The 20,814-nt window shown below is 53.4% G+C and overlaps 4 protein-coding genes across 4 annotated transcripts; 3 read left to right on the forward strand and 1 right to left on the reverse strand.

Annotated features, from left to right (window-relative positions):
* Positions 1–5,432: 5,432 nt before the first annotated feature.
* Positions 5,433–6,958, forward strand: BDP55DRAFT_731722 (glycolipid anchored surface protein; the record flags this gene model as incomplete). The annotated part of the gene is made up of 2 exons (XM_060579844.1): positions 5,433–5,485; positions 5,545–6,958. 2 exons carry the CDS (start codon positions 5,433–5,435, stop codon positions 6,956–6,958), a joined length of 1,467 nt encoding a protein of 488 aa, XP_060426034.1.
* Positions 6,959–9,089: 2,131 nt separating this feature from the next.
* BDP55DRAFT_674172 (uncharacterized protein) lies at positions 9,090–11,742 on the reverse strand. Its single transcript, XM_060575645.1, has 3 exons — positions 11,720–11,742; positions 10,909–11,650; positions 9,090–10,423 (listed from the first exon to the last, which is right to left on the reverse strand). The coding sequence occupies exons 2-3, from the start codon at positions 11,347–11,349 to the stop codon at positions 9,395–9,397; spliced, it is 1,470 nt and encodes a 489-aa protein (XP_060426035.1). The 5' UTR covers positions 11,350–11,650; positions 11,720–11,742; the 3' UTR covers positions 9,090–9,394.
* Positions 11,743–12,712: 970 nt separating this feature from the next.
* Positions 12,713–14,009, forward strand: BDP55DRAFT_276846 (uncharacterized protein). Its single transcript, XM_060566455.1, has 2 exons — positions 12,713–12,726; positions 12,935–14,009. Exon 2 carries the CDS (start codon positions 13,138–13,140, stop codon positions 13,891–13,893), a length of 756 nt encoding a protein of 251 aa, XP_060426036.1. The 5' UTR covers positions 12,713–12,726; positions 12,935–13,137; the 3' UTR covers positions 13,894–14,009.
* Positions 14,010–17,723: 3,714 nt separating this feature from the next.
* On the forward strand, positions 17,724–19,792 carry BDP55DRAFT_559272 (ATP-citrate synthase subunit 1; the record flags this gene model as incomplete). The annotated part of the gene is made up of 2 exons (XM_060569888.1): positions 17,724–18,191; positions 18,260–19,792. The coding sequence occupies 2 exons, from the start codon at positions 17,724–17,726 to the stop codon at positions 19,790–19,792; spliced, it is 2,001 nt and encodes a 666-aa protein (XP_060426037.1).
* Between the last annotated feature and the right edge of the window lie 1,022 nt (positions 19,793–20,814).

Here is a 20,814-nt window from a genome sequence, read left to right on the forward strand (position 1 = left end):
ATTGTAAAGATATCTTACTTTTGGCTACCTAACTAGGTACATGATTTACCTTTGTGAACTCGCGAGATGGCGGGATCATAACTCGGATACTCGTCATCCATTCATGGTTATACGCCGTCGGTGACATTAAATGTTTCCTGCACTGTTCCCCTAGTCAACTACCAGATGCTCATTAATGTTGCCCATTGGCATCTTTAACGGCACCGGCCCAAACAGTTGGACGAGGATCCAACCCACAGAGGAGACCTACCCTGCTGGAGGCTCGTAATCACAGACTAGGCTTGGATGTTAACTAAAGACTATAAGACGGTAACTCGAATATGTACAGTATTCAACCGATGGTGTCCTTGTTTGGAAGTCAGCTACTGATGCACCAGCCACTTCCTCAAGGACAACTTCATAGTCGCAAGTCTCTAGCATATATCCTCTTCGAACTTTCCCTCACAAGAACAGCCATATTCTTTCAGTAGCTAATTTATAATCACTGGCTCTTCTGGGTAGCTTGCATCCCTCAATTCATCATGCGTATGATAACCATCAAATCATGATCGTAGAGTATTGTCACCAAGGATACCGTCTCTTTCATCTGCCACTGTAGACCTCAGGAGCATAACACAACATGATAGCAGATGAGAATGCCTCACATAGGCTATGTAAATATGATGACTTTGTTCCCCGTCCTCAAGAGTAGATTTACATCATAATTGCTCCATGCAGGAGCTCGCTAGTCTCTAAGCATCGTCGCTACACGCTGCTTCGTAAGGAATCTTGAGTAAAGTAAGTGCGAAGCCGCTGTTCTTTGCTAGCGGGCACTATATTGAACTTCAAATCAATGATTGGTGGTGAATTTGTTTTCATGAACAACACATGGCCTACCTGAAGAGAAGTACCATCATGTTGTCGCCTCCTCGCAAAGTTCTAACATACCTTCCACTCGAGATGGCGTGGTCAGCGTCTTGATCGCTATAGACTCACAAGTGGAAGTCGTAGATAGCTATAAGCGCAATGCTGCTATATTAGGACTCGAAATATTGCTCATATAGAGAGATCTCAAGATGATGGTCGAAGAAAGAGACGGAGGGGCCAGAGAACAAGAGGTCTTTGCAAATACTGGACACATCCCCTCGAAGTAAGAGAAACCTGTCAGTACGAGAGATATTAATAATCATGTGCTGCTCTGGATCTAGCCACTCATGTCCAATGACATCAAAGATTTGCCAGACAACTTTGGCAAGGATTCCGTTTCCCCAAACGAGAAGATGATTTCTGAGAGTGATCAAATAGAAACGTTTTGCGTCAGCTCATCTTCCTCTTCATTCTGTACGCTATTCCAAGGGCTGCCAGACTACTATGGGATCCGTGGAAGTGCTCATCCAGCCTCCCCCTTTTCAAGAGAAGAAGACATCTCGGGAAGCGGCAATGAGATCGTGGCCGCCGAGATCTCGTTTACCGAGATAGCTAATTGTCATGCACACATGTCAAGGCTCTTCCAAGTTCCAGCCATGAGAGGTTGAGCCAGTCACCCACTACAACTGAACTCGACCGCCTTTCGATACAAGGGGCCGCGTAATCACGAGTATCTCAGTTCTTGGCAGCAGATTGCACTCAACATGAAAGAGTTTGCACTAGCCAGCGAAGGCATTCAGAACGTGGCGCAGCCCTGTGAGCACGGCAACGATTCCGTTCATTCCCCGCGTGCCACGAGAACCCTTTCCACATGTGTTAGTCTGATCTGGATGGCGATTGTCGATCTTCAGATGTAGTGTTCGGAATGTCTGCACAGATGGGGCTCCTGCCGAGTTGTACAGAGATGCCGGGATATTGAATCTGTGGGTTCGGCACTAGCCCCGAGCCCTGAGATTTGCATGTCGTGCCGGCGAAGCCTCTCAAGAGCATCCGGAAACTTGCCAAAACAACGCCAGTGGCAGGGCGGTGCTTAATTTAGAAACACAGATCAGGATGACAGCCAGGCGTAGCCATCAATCGGTAGGGGTCCGATTGCCGGACTATGGTAATTTGGAAAGTGCTCTATACTATGACTGCACCTTTGCCTGGTCATGGAATCTGGGGTCGAAGCCATAATTGGCCATAGAGCTGGCATTGGAATGCAAAGGCTCGGTTGTAGATGCCGGATAGCGCGGGCAGGAATGCGGTGGCGATGCCATAAACGGCGAGGTGGGTCGGGAAGATCGGCCGTCGGAGCCGATCACGGCACGGAAGCAAGGTGCCGGGCGGGGCCGTGTCTACCGATCAGCTGCCCCCCTGGTCAGTGAGTGAAATACTCTCCCCGCCAAGAGCCAAATGAGATGGGGGCCGTTTGGTGAGTGAGGTAATAATTTGCATGTGGGGGCCAGCAGGGGGTTGCGAGTCTATCACAATCAAGCACTTCTGCTAGACAAGACCCATTCACCCGGCCGAAATACGAAATGCTGGGCCGGTGGTAAAAGTGCAATCTTTTGACCCCATCGTAGAGAGCCAGTCACGGGGACGGCAGGCAGTAACGGGGCGTCAAAATGGTTGATTTCTGGCGGAGTACCACCTGCAAGAGGATTTCCTTCGTGTTCAACGGCTCCACGGCTCCACGGCACGCGGAACACCCGCGTTTTCCATGCCATGCCGTGACATGCGATGCACTGCCCGCAGCCACCGTAGTCCCGTGCCTTGCAGCTGGTAGGGCGCTACTGAGGACACTAGTCGATGGGGGCAGAAGAGAGGCAAACGAACAAGGCGATTTGTGTTCCTGGATCTCGTATGGTAGTACGAACTTTCGGCACAGAGCATAGGGACGGTGGCTTGTGAAGGACACGCGATGGGAAACCATTTGCGCATCGGCGAGGCTTCGTCATCTCCACCAACATGGCCTAGAAAGTCAGCCGCAAGAAACCTAATCCCAAAATTCCGTTCGGCGGTTGGACCAGTCGCCAGGCCAGCCAGATCGGGAGGCTGTCGGGTTCACGTGGTTGGTAGTGCATTGAACAAAGAAGCAAGTTGGGTGCTGACCAAAGGCAAAATCGTCTCAAAACGACCGTCTTTGGATTCCCGAGTGCATCCTTTGGGAAGAGAGTTACAGAGACAGCGGTTTGCCCGAGCGTTGAGGCGGTTTTGGCTCGCAACAAAGACGGATGTACCAGGCGGACCCTGGAAAAGTAGCGTAGAGATGACACCATGCTGAGGTGAAAACATCGGATATGTTCAGTGGTGGAAGGGGGGAAGAATGCGAAAGTTCAGAATTGGCCGTCGTTCGTTCTGTCAATCAATCCACTTCGCCCGCTCCCCGTGTCTCAGAGTCTCCTGTTGGCTAGTCTGGCGCATTGTCCTGGAAAAGCTTGAACATGTATGTCTCACACGGTTTCGAAGGGGACTGTCTCTTCCGGGAGTTGTCTTTCTGAATGGTGACGTTGAAAACACACTCGGACCTGTCACTGAATTCCGACTGAAAACAACATCAGCGTATTCGAACACCAGCAGACATTGAAAGACAGTGGTGCCTCTCGGGCGCATGCCGTCTGTTCGGAAGAGGAAGGCCCAAGAGATGGAGCCCTGCAGCATGGGAATGGACCCCAGCGGCCCTGCAGATAAACGAGCCCGAGGACCAACAAGGAGATTAGTTTAGACTGGGAAAGTAATGAGAAGCCAAGCTTTAGCACCTGCAGAGGCAAGAAAGTGGGCGACTAGTCAGCGCCCCTCGCTCTAGTCCACTGATTTCCTCGTTGCGGATTGCCCTTGTCTGTTCACCCTACGCCCGGATCAGCAAGTTGTCCGGGCCATCCCATACTCTTCTCTTTCTTTCGCTTCTCTCGCGTTTGGGACTTTTGACTGTGGAGGGGAGGAGAAGAGAAAGAGAGGGCCCCTCCCGTCTCTGACGTCCCCCAGCCCTGTAGGTGTGTGTGCGAGAGAAGGGCCTTGCTTCAGGAATTGAGATGCCGAGAGGCTGTGTGTGTGTGAGCTCGCGCGCGAGTTGAGAGTTTGTATGACGGGTGGCTGAACAACAAACGGAAAGAAAGGCAAATGGTAGAACAGACTCTAGGCATAGTCGCGAGCTAATGACGGCGATCTGTCGAGAAGTGTGGTTGTAAAGATAGGACCGTTGGTCTGGAAAAGTCGACGACGGGGGCTAAGGCCGCCTGCGAGACGGGAACCAATTCGATTTGTTTTTGACTCGCAACAGGGGGCGCAGAGGCAATGGAGCCAATGAGTAGGCTGGACAGGTGAGCAGAGATGAGACGGTGATGTGTGAGCAAGGTCCGAGAGGGAAAAAGTCGCCGCAGTTTGGGTTGGGCGCAGGCGGGGGAGTGCCGGGGACTCAAGATGGGACTGACGGACATGTCGTTGTTGTTCTTTCCTTTTCTTTCCCTTTGGCGGTACGGAGTACCTGTAGAAGTATACTTCTTTACCGTTCTTACCGTAAGGCAAAGTCAGGTGTTACTGCGAAGGTACAGAGTGAGAAAGTAAAAGAAAAGTACTTGGAGTCTTGGAGAGCGTGTGATGCCCGGCCGGTGTACGGAGTAGCGGTGCTGGAGATGATTGTGTGACGCTAGGCCGAGATGAGACAAAAGCAGTGAGCATCGTATCCAGCAGGCGGGAGCCAAGGTGCCTTCTTTCCATTTTTAATTTACATGTCACGACTTCCCTCGCTGTGTCAAGTTTCGCCGTGCTCCTCCTTCTTATTACTCTTACTTGCCTCCTCTTAGCCCAGAGTCTGTCGCACCTGAGTCTCGTTTCTCTTTTCTCTACACGAATCCGACCGACCTCTCACCGTTTGCAGTCTGCAACACTCGCTCGACAGAGTCGTGCCTGGTCGTCTGTGTATAAGCAAAAGAAGCACCGTATATCCCGGCTGGCGGCATCTCCCTCTTCCTCTCTCTCTCTCTCTCTCACACACACTCTCCTCCGACCACTCCGCCTTGTACTCTTTCGTTTCTCGTCACTCTCTCAAACACACATCCACAAATCCCCAGAAGAATTGTTTCCTTTTTGGACCCTTTTTAGTGTCTCAATTCTCTTTTCTTGCCTTGGCTCACAAACAAATACCCACATTCATCTTCTCAACGCTCTCTTGGATTTCGTCCCGCCTTTTAGACTAAGTGGCACGACCAAACGAGGAATAACGACATCACCAAATACTTCTACGACTACACGTCTAATACTCTCGACGCCTACCAACCCAACACTACCTCGAAATAATCCTCCCGATACTGCAGCCATGCTTGTGAGTTTCAGTCCCTTTCTTCTATCCCTCCTTCACGGCGCTTCCATTGGATCGTTTGGCCCAACCGACCGGTCAAACCGTTGCAGCAATCCCTCGCGGCGTCGATCAGGGCGCAAAAGACAAGCCAAGATCCTGTTGGTTCATGTGGAGAGACATCCCCATGGGCCATCGTCGGAATCCTGCACATTGGCGACGCCACATTCTGCCGATCCCCCTCCCCCTCATGTTCCTGCTCTCGATCTCCTCCAAGACATGCTGCAGCACCAACATCGCTGTGTAACTTTAATCTAATTTGGCGCCAATCTGCAGGTCCAAACTGCTCTCGTCGCATTGAGTGCGACACTGGCTGCCGCTGTCAAGCCCCTCACTGTCAAGGGCAATGCCTTCGTTACTGAGGGCGGCGAAAAGTTCCAGATCGTTGGTGTCGACTACCAGATTGGCGGCAGCGCCGGCTATGATCCTTCCCACGGTCGCGACCCCCTCAGCGATGGTGACATTTGCTTGCGCGATGCTGCCCTGCTCCAGCGCCTGGGCGCCAACGCCATCCGTGTCTACAACCTCGACCCCAACCTGAACCATGATGCTTGTGCCTCCGTCTTTAACGCCGCTGGCATGTACATGATTCTCGACGTCAACTCTCCCCTCGTCGGCGAGAGTATCACGAGCTTCGAGCCCTGGACCAGCTACTACGCTGCTTACCTCAACCGCACCTTCGCCATCGTCGAGGCTTTCAAGAGCTATCCCAATACTCTCGCTTTCTTCTCCGGTAACGAGGTCATGAATAACGTCGCGACTGCCGAGTTTGTTCCCCAGTATCTCCGCGCCGTCACTCGTGACTTGAAGAACTACATCTCCAAGCACTCCGACCGCGCCATCCCCGTCGGTTACTCCGCCGCCGACGTTCGCGAGATCCTCGTCGACTCCTGGAACTATCTCCAATGTGCGGAGAACGGAGACGCCAAGGACCCCAGCCGCATCGATCTCTTCGGCCTCAACTCCTATTCGTGGTGCGGTGATTCTAGCTTCAAAACCTCCACCTACGACCAGCTCGTTTCCAGTCTGAAGGACACCTCTGTCCCCGTCTTCTTCTCCGAGTTTGGCTGCAACCAGGTCACCCCTCGCCCCTTCACTGAGATTGGCTCAATCTACGGCACCGACATGAACTCCGTCTTCTCCGGAGGTCTCGTCTACGAGTACAGCCAAGAGGACAACAACTATGGCCTCGTCAAGGTCAACGACGATAAGTCCGTCAAGCTGCTCATTGACTACCAGAACCTTGCCACCCAGTACAAGAAGGTCGACTTTAAGACCCTGCAGGCCACCAAGGCTCCTTCCTCCTCCCCCGACCCTCCCAAGTGCGCCTCGTCCCTGATCAAGGAGAAGGGATTTAACAACAACTTCACCCTGCCGGCCGTTCCCCCTGGGGGCCAGGACCTGATCGACAACGGTATCAAGAACAAGCCTTCTGGCAAGATCATCTCCATCTCCGACTGGACCGTCAAGCACAAGGTCTACGACGTTGATGGAAAGACGGAGATCACTGGCCTCGCCGTCTCTCCCCTCGCGGACTCCGATTCTAACACACCCGGCACCAACACTGGCGGTACCACTGTTCCTGCTGCCACCGGCACCTCCACCCCGACTGGCACTTCCACCCCTTCATCGAGCACTACCCCCAACGCCGGCATCGCAATGCGCCCCGAGGTTGCCGCTTTTGCTGCACCTCTACTTGCTCTTTTGTTCTTGTAAAAGCTCTGGAAGCGTACGCTGGATGTTGTATGTGGCTTATTAGTACGGTTTGGAGGTAATGACTTGGTTTCTTTCTGGCATCATAGATTCCCCGCGGTTTGTTTATAAACCTCAATTGATACTTATTCAAGGCCTGAGTCCCGTCGCGCAGTGAGTGATGATTTCTTCTTTTTTGCAAGTTATAGCATTGATATCCATATAACATGAGATTGGTGATGGTCTAGTGATTGTGCACATCACAATACTTTGAAAGACGTCTCGAGGCCCCTCTCTAGATTTCAGCTTTTGGGACAGCCTCTTCCGGTCTACCTAGCCGAGTGGCAGACTTGCCTGTCTGCTTTGTCCATCCATTCGAACATGACCTTCGTCGTCGTGTTGAGTTTCAGCCAGGAGTTGGAACTGAGCCTGGAACTTGGCTACATAGGCCTGGATTTCGGTTTTCGCTCAGCATATCATTTCTGTAGACGTATGTGATTAGTATCGCAAAGACTTCGCGAAGGCATCGGAGGTAATGAAAGATGAAAAGTTATAGATAAGGCACTCGGGGAAATGCCTGGCTGAAGTTGAAACAGCTGCATGTTCTGAGGGCTCTGGAGTCGTTTGGTTCTTGACCAAGGGCCTGACCGTGACCGTGATTGAGACGGAGAACATCGATCGGTACAGACCTGGAGATTCATGGCAGAGGAGTGTATGGAACAGAGAGAAAGAAGAGAGGCTAAGATAAAACCATTGAGTATGTTCGCTCCGTCATATTCTTTTTAGTGCCCCTGAAGGTATTCATGAATGTTAGATAAGGGTGAGCTTATGAGGGGATATTATTGGAAGGTTTAACGTATTTGTTAACGAAGGACTGGAGCGAGAGGACGGGTAACTATTGATAAAGGACCGTAGTATCTACTCACTACTTCCAAGATAGATAACATAGGATATGGAATGGAATGCAGATAATGATGGCTAGGATACTAAGCAAAGAAGCCGAATTGATCCGATCGATCTTTTGATACCCGATCGTGTCGATACTAATCTTCCCGAGTAAGAGCAACAAAAGCGCCTTGAAGACTAGGAAGTTACCTCATCTTTATGGACTACCTTGGTCCCCAAGATGATGTTCGAACTAGAGGCCCCTTCAAGAACTAGAGGACTTGCCATTGCCAATCTCCCCCGAGGAAGAGTAACAAAAGCTCTCTGTGTGCAATCCATGCAATCACATACCAGAGCACATTTTGACTTTATATCCTACCGTAAATCCCAAGGTACCATTAGGTTAGAATACCGCCTCGATCCCATTCCATTGACAAGGCTCGTTGCCACCCCCTTCCCTGATCAAGGTCAATGAAAAACAGCCAAGCACACAACACTCATGGATCCTAGACTAGAACATTTTCTCATCTTCATACACTAACAAAGAGCCATGGAAATTCCTAATCGAGGAGGCTACCCCGTGGATTCTATACTTTGATATTTTCCTCTAAAGCTAGGGGGTTTCACAACTCTCAAGCACCGCCTGCTCAATAGGCTTGAAGAAAAACCTCAATAGCCGAGAGAGTGTAGAAGCCAAAACAAAGTAAAAGAAATTGTCCATGGTATGAAACCCTTTCTTTACTCCCTTAATGATATATCCCGAGTTTCTTCATACTCTCAATGCCTCCCACGTCTTGCCTAATCACGCTCCACCTCGGACGTATTCTGAAGTGAGTACTAAAACGCAAGGGATGGAGTGTGATACCTAGATATATAAAGGACACACATATGCGACGACAAGGCAAGACTATGCATTCTGGTACTTTCAAGGGAGAACTTACCATCACCCCCCCCCTACGAATGGAATACAACTATGATGCTATTTTCCATCAGGAAGACTGTACAACTTTATCAATAGCTCAAGAACGTAGGACATACATACCCTACTACTTATAAACCGGGGACAAGCTAGACTATTATTTCTCTCCTTTCATCTGACAAGTACGGAGAGTCGGTCAAGTTGAACTGAGATTGACGACCGAAGATACACAAACATGGACATGCACATAAAAACCAGACTCTCCACCAAGAAAAACATGAAGGGCCTCCCACAATCACAGAGATGAACATCACTCTTCAGTCACAGCGGTATGGAACCAAGAAACAAGCATTGAACCTCCAGTCAAGATCACATTACAGAGCGTCTAATTATTTGCCCATCTGATCGTCGACCATGCCCTCCATACATACGATACAAGGACCCGGCCCTCGACCTTCCCGTCAAGAGCATTTGTTGCACCAGCCGTCATAAACACCGTAAACTTGCAAGCGTACAAGAAAGTGGGCAAAGATGCCAATTCTCTCTCAAGTACCAGGCAAAAACTTTCCTTTCGTCTAAACCCATGATGATACCTGAACTATGGCTCTCCCAAGTCCACTCCCCCAAACACACATATTTCATTTCATTTATACCGTTTAAGCCTTGAACTCCTCAACACCGCTGGCCTCCCATCTGCCGGGGACGAGGGCCAAGGGCACGATACCGGAGACGTGCATCTCGGGGCCAAAGATCTTGGCGTTCAGGCCAAGTTCTTGGGTGGCGGCCTTCATGTTCTTGAGACCCTCCTGGTAGTTGGGGCCGGCACGACGGACCCAGATCTGGCACTTGTGCTCGTTGAGCTGCTTGGCGTAGTCGCGGAGGGCGCGGATGACACCCTTGAATGTGCTGGCGACGTTGGTAAAGTTGGCAATACCACCACCGATGAAGAGGACCTTGCCCTCCTCGGTCAGGGGAGCGCGGAGCATGAGGTCGAGGACGGTGCGGGCGTAGTGGTAGGTCTGGGACTCGGTGGGAGCACCAGAGTACTCACCGTAGTTGGCGAGCTCGTCGGCGAAGCCGGAAGAGGCAATGGCATCGGCGTAAACGACGGAAGCACCACCACCAGCGACCAGAGTCCAGATACGTCCGTTGGGGTTGAGGACGGTAAGCTTGAGGGAGGCACCGGTCTTGGCGTCAAGGTCGGCGATGTAGGCCTCCTCCTTGGTCAGCTCACGACCGAAGGGAGCGGGGAACTCCATCGGCGGGCCAGCATCGATGTTGACCTTCTCGCCGTTGGCGGCGGCGACGTTGGTCAGGCCGAGAGCGGCGGGGGAGCGGGCAATAGCCCACTTGACACCGCACTCAAAGTCGGCAGTCTGGTCGAGCTTGGCAGCAAGATCGAGGAAGTGCACAGAGGCGGAGGTGGCATCCTCGTTGGGGATGACAACGAGGGGGTTGATCTCGAGGTAGGTGAACTGGCACTCGACGTAGACGGCGTACAACCGGGTGATGAAGTCGACCAGCACGTTGTGAACACCCTTGGGGACCTTCTTCAACAGAGCCGCGGCGATCTCGTCGTTGGAAGGGTATTGTGAAAGGTCAACGGGGATCAAGAGCTTCTCAGCCTTGGCGTCAACATCACCGACATCAACACCACCCTCGTGGGTGAAAAGAATCCAGTCGCCCTATCACAGTCCACGATTAGCATCAATTATTTGATATGATGGTTTGACAGATGAGGCATAAGGGCCGCCGTGTGCATATGGGAACTTCTGCAAGAGGCATGGGTGGACGGGGTGGACGGGCCACAGGCCTCGTCTCGTGGCATCCGTTCGTCCGGTTCGGGAGAAAAATTACCGGAAAGGGCAGTCCAGCGGCCGGAATCCACTTATTTGACCCATGGATAGGAAATGCCATAAAGCATGCAAATTCCTTCTCATGGTTGCCAAACAAAGTTCTCTTCCAGTTATTCTCACTTTCAACCGTCGATGAGTTTCACTTTGCAGTGTGTTGTGTGGTGTTTTCACACCTACACGACTCATTGATGGACTGCCCACTCCGGCCCCGCCAACGAATTGGAGAAGACGGCCCGCCACGCCACGAACCAACGGCCTCTGCCAAAAAAGCAACCGCACAAGCTCGAAGGGACAGGAAATTTGCAACAACTTACATCTCTGACGGACATGATGTTGATGTAGTACTCGGTGTCTTGGGGATGAGGAACGAAGGGCTCGACGAGGAATTGGCGCAGGACACCAGTGACGGTCTCGACCTTCTGCTCCTTACCAGCACGCTCGGCGATCCAGGCCTTGGCCTCGGGCCAGGTCTTGTTGAGGGCCAGGAGACCGCTCTTGCCACGGCGCTTGATCAATTGATCGGGCTTGGCGACGAACTTGACACCGGGCTGGAGAACCCAGGGGTAGGTGACCTCAGCCTGGTTGAGGACATCCATGACGTCGGCATCCTCAGGGAAGTGCAGAGAGCACAACCTGGGGGGAGGGTTGTGCTTGGTGGGGACGGGAAGAGGAGAGGCCTTGATGACGGGAGCGCGAGTGAGGTGGTAGTTGAGGATGGCCTTGCCGTCGGCCTCGAGGATGGACTTGGCGGACATTCTGGCGGTTGTGAGGTGAGAGAGGTGAGTTTTCTTGAGGATCTTTTCTCTGCTTTATTTTGGCCTGAATTGGGAGCGGACTGGTCAGCAATTGCTTTGGGAAATGAATTGGTATTTGTGTGGCTGTTGGGCTCGGAACAGGAGTTGGAGTTCCACTGGCCCGTCAGCAAGAGGCTTTCCTTCAGCTGAGCTTCTGGGAGGAGCTTCGTGGGCGGCAAGTGTCACCACCGCAAGCGGAACACTCAAGATGCTCGCGCCGAGCTCTGGAAGAGGGGCATTCGCGACCCAGCTGGAGCCTCGGCTGGGAGGGGGGAAAGTCGAGACGACGAAGTTGAGCTTTGGAGGGGGAAGACTGGGGCGAGGAACATACCTAGAGAGAGAGAGAGAGAGGGAGCAAGTGCAACCAGGCGACGAAGTCGAAGTCTGGGGACGAAGTTTTGGTGAAGACCTGAAATCAAGTGAATGTCAGGAATCGGAGGGTCGAGTCGAAGTCGAGTCAAGCAGAGCGGTGTGAGAGGGAAGAAAGAAGCGGCGAGGTTGAAGGAGAAGTATGGATTGGGGAGTGGAAGGATGGAGTGGAAGGAGAGAAGCTGTGCGTGGAGAGAGAGGGAGGAGATCGTCAGCCTTTCAAAATTTTGGATTCTGTCGAAGCTCCCAGGGATTATTTGTTGCTGGGACTTCGGGGAGAGGAAGGAGAGGAAGAGCGGACGAGGAGGAGGGGTGTGGTGTGGTGTGGTGGGAGGGGGGGGAGGGGTGAGAAAGAGACGGAACAGAGAGAAGGAGGAGGTACATCATGGGGCAACGAAGCGCTGCCCAAGTACCGACCGGGATTGTGTACGGGATGTACTCAATGTGTGAGGTGTGTGGTGGTGGTGGCTCGAAAATCGGTGGATTCACCCACCTAGCACCTTGAGGGAGCTAAGGGACCACGCCAAAAAGTTTTGGGGTGGTGCGCGTTGTGCGTGCAGTGAGGGAAAATGGTGCGTGCATTGGAAGACCTGTGAGAATCTCTCGCAAGCTCCGGGAGAGGGAAAAGAACTGGGGGGGAGGGGAAAGTATTTTTGGGGACCGGGTGTATTTTTTGGAGGGGGTGGGAATTCGAGGTGGCATGGCTTGATGCTTGGGAGGAAGCTCCAGCTGTCCATGCACGCTACCCCTCGATGGCGGTGGCAGAACACACGACACTCGACATATCCGCAAAAAGCAACAACAACCTCGAAAAAAACGGGTGGGAAAGTGCAAGTGCAGGGGCAGGTGCAGGGAAAGGGAAAGGGAAAGGGGAACGGACAGGCAAGTACCTGTACCTGAACCTGCCCTACCCTTTTCGTGCTTCAATGTTGGACTCACCTCGAATTGTCGTGTGAGGATTACAACAAGGTAGGCAATAAAGGGATGGAGGGGGTTGAGAGGGAAATGCTGGCAGGGAAATTCGACCAAGTTGGACAAGAAAAAAAAAAGTCTGGGGAGGGGGAAAAGGTGGAAAAAAAAAAAAAGAGACAGGCAGTGGTTGTTGAGAGGTTTAAGTGGATCTCTCGTCTCGTACCTTTGGAAAGTCACTTTTGCTCACTCACTGACAATCTTGCAGGTTCTGACGAGTGAAGACTGAAATGAGAGTCTCTGTGAGAGGATCGGAACTGGGCGAAAGAAAGCGAACGGCAACAATTATCGATTTCCCCTCCCAGGGGGCGCAAGGGCGGCATTTTTACAGACCACAGTGGCACACAGCACACAGCACACAGCAAGTCTTGGACGGTGACCTCCTCCCGCTCTTTCCCGGATGATGGATCGATGCAACCCCAGCGCCAGAATGTCCGCCGAAAATCGCAGGGACCGCCATTTTTACACCTACCTGACCTTACTGCATTGTTGTGCTCATCACTATGGACACTGATTTCAACATGGTTCATGGTCCATGGCCCATCAACATGGTGCGGTGCAGGTGCACGACAGCCGAACGGGAGAGGGAACGGGGCGGAAGACAGACAGACAGACCACTGCTGGATGGAGCTTGGGGACGTTGCCGGTGCGGTGCGAAGCGGTACGGTGCATCATCCTCGTCGCCCAGTCGCTTACACCGGTTGTGGTCTTCCAATGCTTCCAGATGATTCTCCATTCTCATGGGTTGGGGTTAACCTACATTACACTACCCAAGGCTTGGAGGGGTCTGTTTCTGTTTCTGTCCGTCCCCCCGTATCCGATCGAGATCAGGATCAGAGCCCTTGCCAAAACGAACCGAGAGAAAGGAAAACCGTTGCTTATCCACCGGCAGCCAGCGGGAGACTGAGAGTCGCGTTTCCAGTACTACCGATTCGAGGCACTCGAGCGCCGCGGGATGACTTTGATTTTCGGACGTTTCTCATCTTGTGCGTGGGACAACGGACGGTGGCCCGGATGTCAGGTCAGATCCCCCAAATTCGGTGTCAGTCAGAGTACGGAGCACACAAACTGGTCCAGGAACCGGGCATTGGCGCCTTAATTAGCCATGGCGCTGGGATTGGCACCTTTGGGACGACCAAGCACAGTCATCAAATCAACCTCGAGTGAGACGTTGGACTGCCTGGTCAGACGGCACATCGACCCCTACTCGTTCCTCGCTCCTATGGCTACCTAGGTAGGTTCGCTCAAGATGGCCTGGCCCTGTCATTTTCAAGAACAAGCCCCCGAGCCACGACAAGAAGCCATTGGCGATGGTAGTGTTCCCGTACGAGTGAGAGTGGGAAGAAGAAGTGAACCACTCCCTATTACTCGCGCATCCGTACACACATTCGGGTATCTTCAAGTGAAAGTGCGCAATGCCCGGTGATCGGCGGAGTGACGATGGGGAGGACCGAAAACCGGCGGAGGTGGATGCGGCATGCCGGGTTTCGGGGAATGCGAGCATGGGTGCTGAGATGCCCGTTTGGGTCTTTTTTTCTTTCTCTGTCTTTCTCTGGTTGTCCTAGTCGCGAGTCTTTTGAGTGCTTTTTTTTTTCTCGTCTCCGTCGCCGTCGCCGGTCTGTTTCGGCCGTGGTTTCTACGCGGCGCTTCGCAATTACGACTATCGCCGCAGTGTTCCGTCTGCAGTGTCCTTGATTTTCGAATCTGAATTTTCTTCCAAGCGGGTATCTTGCTGCTGCTTCTTTTCCCTCTTTGGTCGAGTTGAGTAAGGTACCTTACTGTGTAGTGCATCATCCCAAGTGGTCTTGTACTCGTACATACCTGGATGGCTGCACAACATCGTCTCTTCCCCATTTCCCTGAGTGCGTATGCCTACACACTTTCTCACGCACACAAAATCCCACACAGGCTTCGAAATACCTCGATCCCTTGGCTGACGGTAACCACCCTCCAGTCGCATGCAGCGATGGAGGGAATACGGGCAAGAAGGCGAGGCTGTTTTAGCGACCGCCTCGCCCCCACTCGGACAGGCGAGCCTCTCTCACTGCTGCTACCTGATGGTGCGGTGTAAGCCCTCTTGTTGGTCGTATATCAACAGTGTCTGGATAGGCGTGTGCTTGGATGTGTGTGTGACCCAGTCGTGTTCAGACTGATTACATCCCAGAAGCCATCCCGGCGGCCAAGTTGGCGAATGCCGATCCTCCCTGACAATCCAGTCCGAGGCCATTGGGCAAGACTCGAAATGCGGTCAAACCAAAGTGTAGGCTGCTGCATTCCCGAAATCCCCTGGTGCGTCAAGGTACGATAAGAGAGAGAGAGAGAGAGAGAGAGAGCTATGGGCGCCTCCCGACGGAGGGATTGTTGCGGTCAAGCGCCAGCGCCAGCGCCAGCCGAGCCGACTTGGTCTCAACTTGGACTGGTCGGGGCGGGGAGCTCCCGGAACTGGGAACTTGGGAGACGAGAGACACAACCGCCATTCGATATTGACACTGACATTGCGGTGACCGGCGGGCGGACGCCGCCCGTCTCACTTGTCGAGCTCCCTCTTTATCTGTCGGATGATGCATCTTTTGGGTGCGTGCCTGTTCTCTGTTCTACTTGTTTCTGCCCAATGTTTCTGAGAGGTGCGAGTTGCGCCAAACTAGAAAGAAAGGAACCGAAGACTGAGAGTCAGGGCTTGTGCAGGTACGCAGGCAAGACCGCCAGCCCGTCCGCGGATGGAGCTTGTACCGGTACCTGGTCTATCCGCAGTTGCAGCGTCCGTCTGGGCTCAAGCTCAGGTCCAGCCCAGCGAATGCAAGACTGCAAGGCAGTCGCGGGCAGGGCAGCTTCCTTGGGGCAGAGAGCATTGAATTTAGGTGAGGTGAGCTCCAATTTTGGCAAGGTGCTTGGCCACTAGCAGTCTAGCGCCCCCCAGGTACGGGCCTTGCTACCCTGTGCAAGTCTTGTTTTCTGCCCGGTCCATGGCGGTACGTACTCGGTAAGGTGAGGTCGCTGTGGGGTCCGCCAGAAACAAGCGGGGACCAAGGGTCCTTGCCCGTTTGCCTGGTTGGTGCGTGCCTTGCCCGGTCCCATCGCATCTCCCTTTTTTCGCCTTTTCCCTTCCCTGCCCGCTGGCCAATTCAACACTTCAACAATCCACGAGCCAATCATGTTGTGGCATTGGTCGGGAACTTCCCCAACTCTTTCGGCCGTCGCATGACGGAAGTCTCCATTTTCCCAATTCCCATTCCCCATCACCCCTCCATTCCACGCACCACGTACCACGAAGCACCACACCCGCACCACAGTCCAAACCCAAGAGAAAAAAAAAAGTCTCAGGCTTCTCTCTCAATGGCCCGACTTTGGCTGATTTGTGTCACTGCGCCGTCAAGCCGTCCCAAGAAATTCACCGGGCCCTGTACCTGATCCGACGCAGTGCCGGCCATACTGATCGCCCGTACCTGCCGATGTCAAGACCCCTCCGCAAAGTACCTACCTACCTTACCCTTCACCACAATGGAAGTCCACAACCACCACAAAAGTCACCCCGTTGCTGGTTCACCACTTCTGCCCGCCCGTTCTGTTCCTGCCGCTGCAAAGCATTGTTTGGCATTGTTGGAGACCAGCCATTATTGAGATTGGGATTGGACCTTGTCTATCTGATCTGGAGCTACCTTGATCTGGTCTTGTCTCGATAAGGACGTGTACAGATACGGATACCTTCCTTACCTTAGGTAGCGTAGGTACTCTACGTGGTCGTGTGTGCTTGGGCAAGTGCTAAGTTACTCAGGTACCTCTTTCCCAGGTTGACTTTGACTCGAACGCGAACCTGCCCCTTCTCTCGTTGCTCGTTGCTCGTTGCTCCCTCGGATACTTGGGACGCAAGCCCGCCAAAATAATCCCTGCTCACCATCACCTCACACAAACGCAGACGCACCGCACCGCCTACGCACTACGCACATACGCACAGCACACCGTTCGTTCGTTCCTCCCACTCCCTTGCCGATTCCCGCTGGAGAGAATCCGACCTAGCAAGAAGCAAAGAAGGAACAGAGAGAAACCATACTACGGAGAAAAATACTTGAAAAAAATACCAATTCCACCTCACCTCACCAAACTCACACACCCTGCTTGGTGGCCCGTCTCCGTGCTCCTCAACTACTTACGACACCCGACCTCCGTCCTTCTTCTCCTCCGACCCTCGCTCACTCGACTTTCTCTCTCTCTTTTGCTCCCCTTCCCCCCTTCTCTCCCTCACCCTCTTGCTCTTGAGAAGCTTCTTCTTCTTCTCTTCCCCCCCACGCCAATCCCTTTTTCTCACCAAAGGATCCCTCCGTCAGCTCGACAAAAAAAGAAGCTGGACTTTGCCGTTGTGCGCCGCTGCTTGATCCATCCATACACCCTTACCAGGTTAGACAACAGCATCACCGCCAGGTCAGTTACCGCTCCCCGAATCCTACCCACCCCGGTCATGTCAATCCTGCCCCTCCGACGCCTCTTTCCCACCTCCGAACGGTTCACACACACCTCATCCTACTTCCACACCCGCTCGCCGCCGCACCTCGCATCAGACACGACCAGGACCAAAAAAAAAAAGTCTCTCCCACCAAGGAGCTGGGGCTACGCCAGCTACAAAGGTCCACTTAATGTCTGGTGGTGTCCCCAGCTGCCGATGGATGAGCATGTAGCCTCGCAGATCCAACGATTTCAGCTTCCTGAGCGAACTGTCGTCTCTCCGAGTCCCTCCTGAAATCTCACCTTCTCCCCACCATAATTCCGACTCGTTTGTTTTCCACCAAACTTCCTCTTACTCCTCCTCCTCCACCTTCTACCTTTCCAATCCTTACTTTGGACACTTTCCTCCTTTCTCTCTTCGCGGGCAGACATCTATAGACTTGTTTCTGGCGCCCATTGTCTGCTTCAAGCTTGCTGACCTTGTTACCCCTCGCCAGACTTTTTTCTTCTTCCCTTGTTGAGACTCTCATCCTCGCCGACGAAGCTCGACTTTCTTCACAATGCCTTCGGCCACCACCCCCGCTAACGGTGCCAATGGCGCCAAGGCAGCCAGCGGCCTGTCTGCCAACGACAACATCACACGCTTCTCGGCTCCCAGCCGTCCCTTGAGCCCTCTCCCCGAACACGCTCTGTTCAACGACAAGACCAGATGCTTCGTCTACGGTCTGCAGCCCCGCGCCGTGCAGGGTATGCTCGACTTCGACTTCATCTGCAAGCGCAAGACTCCCTCCGTCGCCGGTATCATCTACACTTTCGGTGGTCAGTTCGTCTCCAAGATGTACTGGGGAACCAGCGAGACCCTTCTGCCCGTCTACCAGGAGGTCAACAAGGCCATTGCCAAGCACCCCGACGTCGACGTTGTCGTCAACTTCGCCTCCTCTCGAAGTGTCTACACCTCCACCATGGAGTTGATGGAGTTCCCCCAGATCAAGACTATTGCCATCATTGCTGAGGGTGTCCCCGAGCGCGTAAGTCTAGCTTCTTCTCCTCCTCCACCTCTCCCTGAAGATTCGCACCCCGCTAACAAGCCATCAAGCGCGCTCGTGAGATCGCCCACAAGGCTCAGCAGAAGGGCATCACCATCATTGGCCCTGCCACTGTTGGTGGTATCAAGCCTGGCTGCTTCAAGATCGGTAACACTGGTGGTATGATGGACAACATCGTTGCCTCCAAGCTTTACCGCAAGGGTTCCGTTGGTTATGTCTCCAAGTCTGGTGGTATGTCCAACGAGCTCAACAACATTATCGCCAACAACACCGACGGTGTCTACGAGGGTGTGGCCATTGGTGGTGACAGATACCCCGGAACCACCTTCATCGACCACTTGCTCAGATACCAGGCCGACCCCGACTGCAAGATTCTCGTCCTGCTCGGTGAGGTTGGTGGTGTTGAGGAGTACAAGGTCATCAAGGCCGTTGAGGATGGTGTCATTACCAAGCCCATCGTTGCCTGGGCCATTGGTACCTGCGCTAGCATGTTCAAGACTGAGGTTCAGTTCGGTCACGCCGGTGCTTTCGCCAACTCCACCTTGGAGACGGCCAAGACCAAGAACGAGAAGATGAAGGAGGCTGGCTTCTACGTCCCCGAGACCTTCGAGGAGATGCCCCAGGTCCTCAAGGCTCTCTACGACAGCCTCGTCAAGAACGGCACCATCAAGCCCCAGCCTGAGCCCGTTGTTCCCAAGATCCCCATCGACTACTCCTGGGCCCAGGAACTCGGTCTCATCCGTAAGCCCGCTGCCTTCATCTCCACCATTTCCGACGACCGTGGTCAGGAGCTCCTGTACGCTGGCATGCCCATCTCCGACGTTTTCAAGGAAGAGATTGGTATCGGTGGTGTCATGTCCCTTCTGTGGTTCCGTCGCCGCCTGCCTCCCTACGCCTCCAAGTTCCTCGAGATGGTTCTCATGCTCACTGCCGACCACGGCCCTGCCGTGTCCGGTGCCATGAACACCATCATCACCACCCGTGCCGGCAAGGACCTTATCTCCTCCCTTGTCGCTGGCCTCCTGACCATCGGTTCCCGCTTCGGTGGTGCCCTTGACGGCGCCGCTGAGGAGTTCACCAAGGCCTTCGACAAGGGCCTGAGCCCCCGTGAGTTCGTCGACAACATGCGCAAGGCGAACAAGCTCATCCCCGGTATTGGTCACCGTGTCAAGTCCCGCAACAACCCCGATCTCCGTGTCGAGCTTGTTAAGGAGTACGTCAAGGCCAAGTTCCCCACCCACAAGCTCCTTGACTACGCCCTCGCTGTCGAGACCGTCACCACCTCCAAGAAGGACAACCTCATTCTCAACGTCGATGGCTGCATTGCTGTCTGCTTCGTCGACCTGATGCGTAACTGCGGTGCCTTCTCATCCGAAGAGGCCGAGGACTACCTCAAGATGGGTGTCCTCAACGGTCTGTTCGTTCTCGGCCGTTCCATCGGTCTTATTGCCCACTACCTCGACCAGAAGAGACTTCGCACTGGTCTGTACCGTCACCCGTGGGACGACATTACCTACATCCTTCCTCAGCTCGGCGGCGGCGGCGCACCAGGCGCCGAAGGCAGAGTGGAGGTGCAGATGTAAGGGTTTAACGGTTAGCGGCGGAAGGTTACGGTTTGCCACGGGACGTGGCTATAGAAATGGAGTCTATGATTTTAACGTCATGCGAGGGATGATGGTGTGCTAAATGGCGTCTTGTACGACAAGCTATATACGTGTAGTGCTGCGCAGTCCCCCGGGATATACTAATGGTTTTGCCCGATTATCTCGAGTACTAATGCTTTTGACGTGATGTGAACATTGACTGTTACTTCCATACTTAGTCGACCACGACTTCGGGTACTTCCGAGACACTAAAGTCGCGCTTGTGCCTCGGCGGCGGCGGCGGCGGCGATCTCTTCTGGGATTGGATGGCGGGCCGGCACAGCGTTCGGATGAAGCCCTGGGATAAGCTTAAATCGAACATCTCGAATTGGTTGGGTCGTCCGGACCGCACTGGTGACCCGGCCCGGAAATGTGGTGGCCATGGACTTGTTATGCATGTCCCAGGACTCGTGAGAATGCCAGCTGCCGTGAACAACCGTTGATCCAATTTGATGGCACTCTGGGAGACTATGTTGGTGCTTCTTGGTTGGCAGTGGCATCTAGAAGACACTGCAATAACCGGGCCTGTGTCGTCAGAGTTGACCCTTTTTCGTGGGCGTTTGAAATCAAGGGCGCTTGAATGTGCTTTCGGAGGATGCCTCTGTCTGGTTCACTATGAAAGGTGAGTTTCTACACGGCCTCGGGAGTCGAGTGGGGCGGGGCTATCTATCACATTGTCATAGTTTTGCTTCATGATCGTGTCGACTTGGGGTGCCTTACCGTACTACCTTTTTGATAAGTGGTTTACTTACTCGTAGGGTACACTGGAGATAGACATGGCTTTCCAAGAAAACTCTGAGACCATACGAATGACGTGGATTCGTGTGGCGGGCAGGCTATTGGAAAGCATCCAGTTTTCCCTTCACTTGCCTCGCTGGCTGCCTGCCTACCTGCTCATTTGAACATACGGATTCGTTGCCGAATGGAGACATTCGTTGACGGAGCTAGATCGACTGCGCCCA

The sequence above is a fragment of the Colletotrichum godetiae genome (assembly GCF_030913485.1).
Source record: "Colletotrichum godetiae strain CBS 193.32 chromosome Unknown BDP55scaffold_41, whole genome shotgun sequence".
In the NCBI taxonomy this organism is placed as follows: domain Eukaryota; kingdom Fungi; phylum Ascomycota; class Sordariomycetes; order Glomerellales; family Glomerellaceae; genus Colletotrichum; species Colletotrichum godetiae.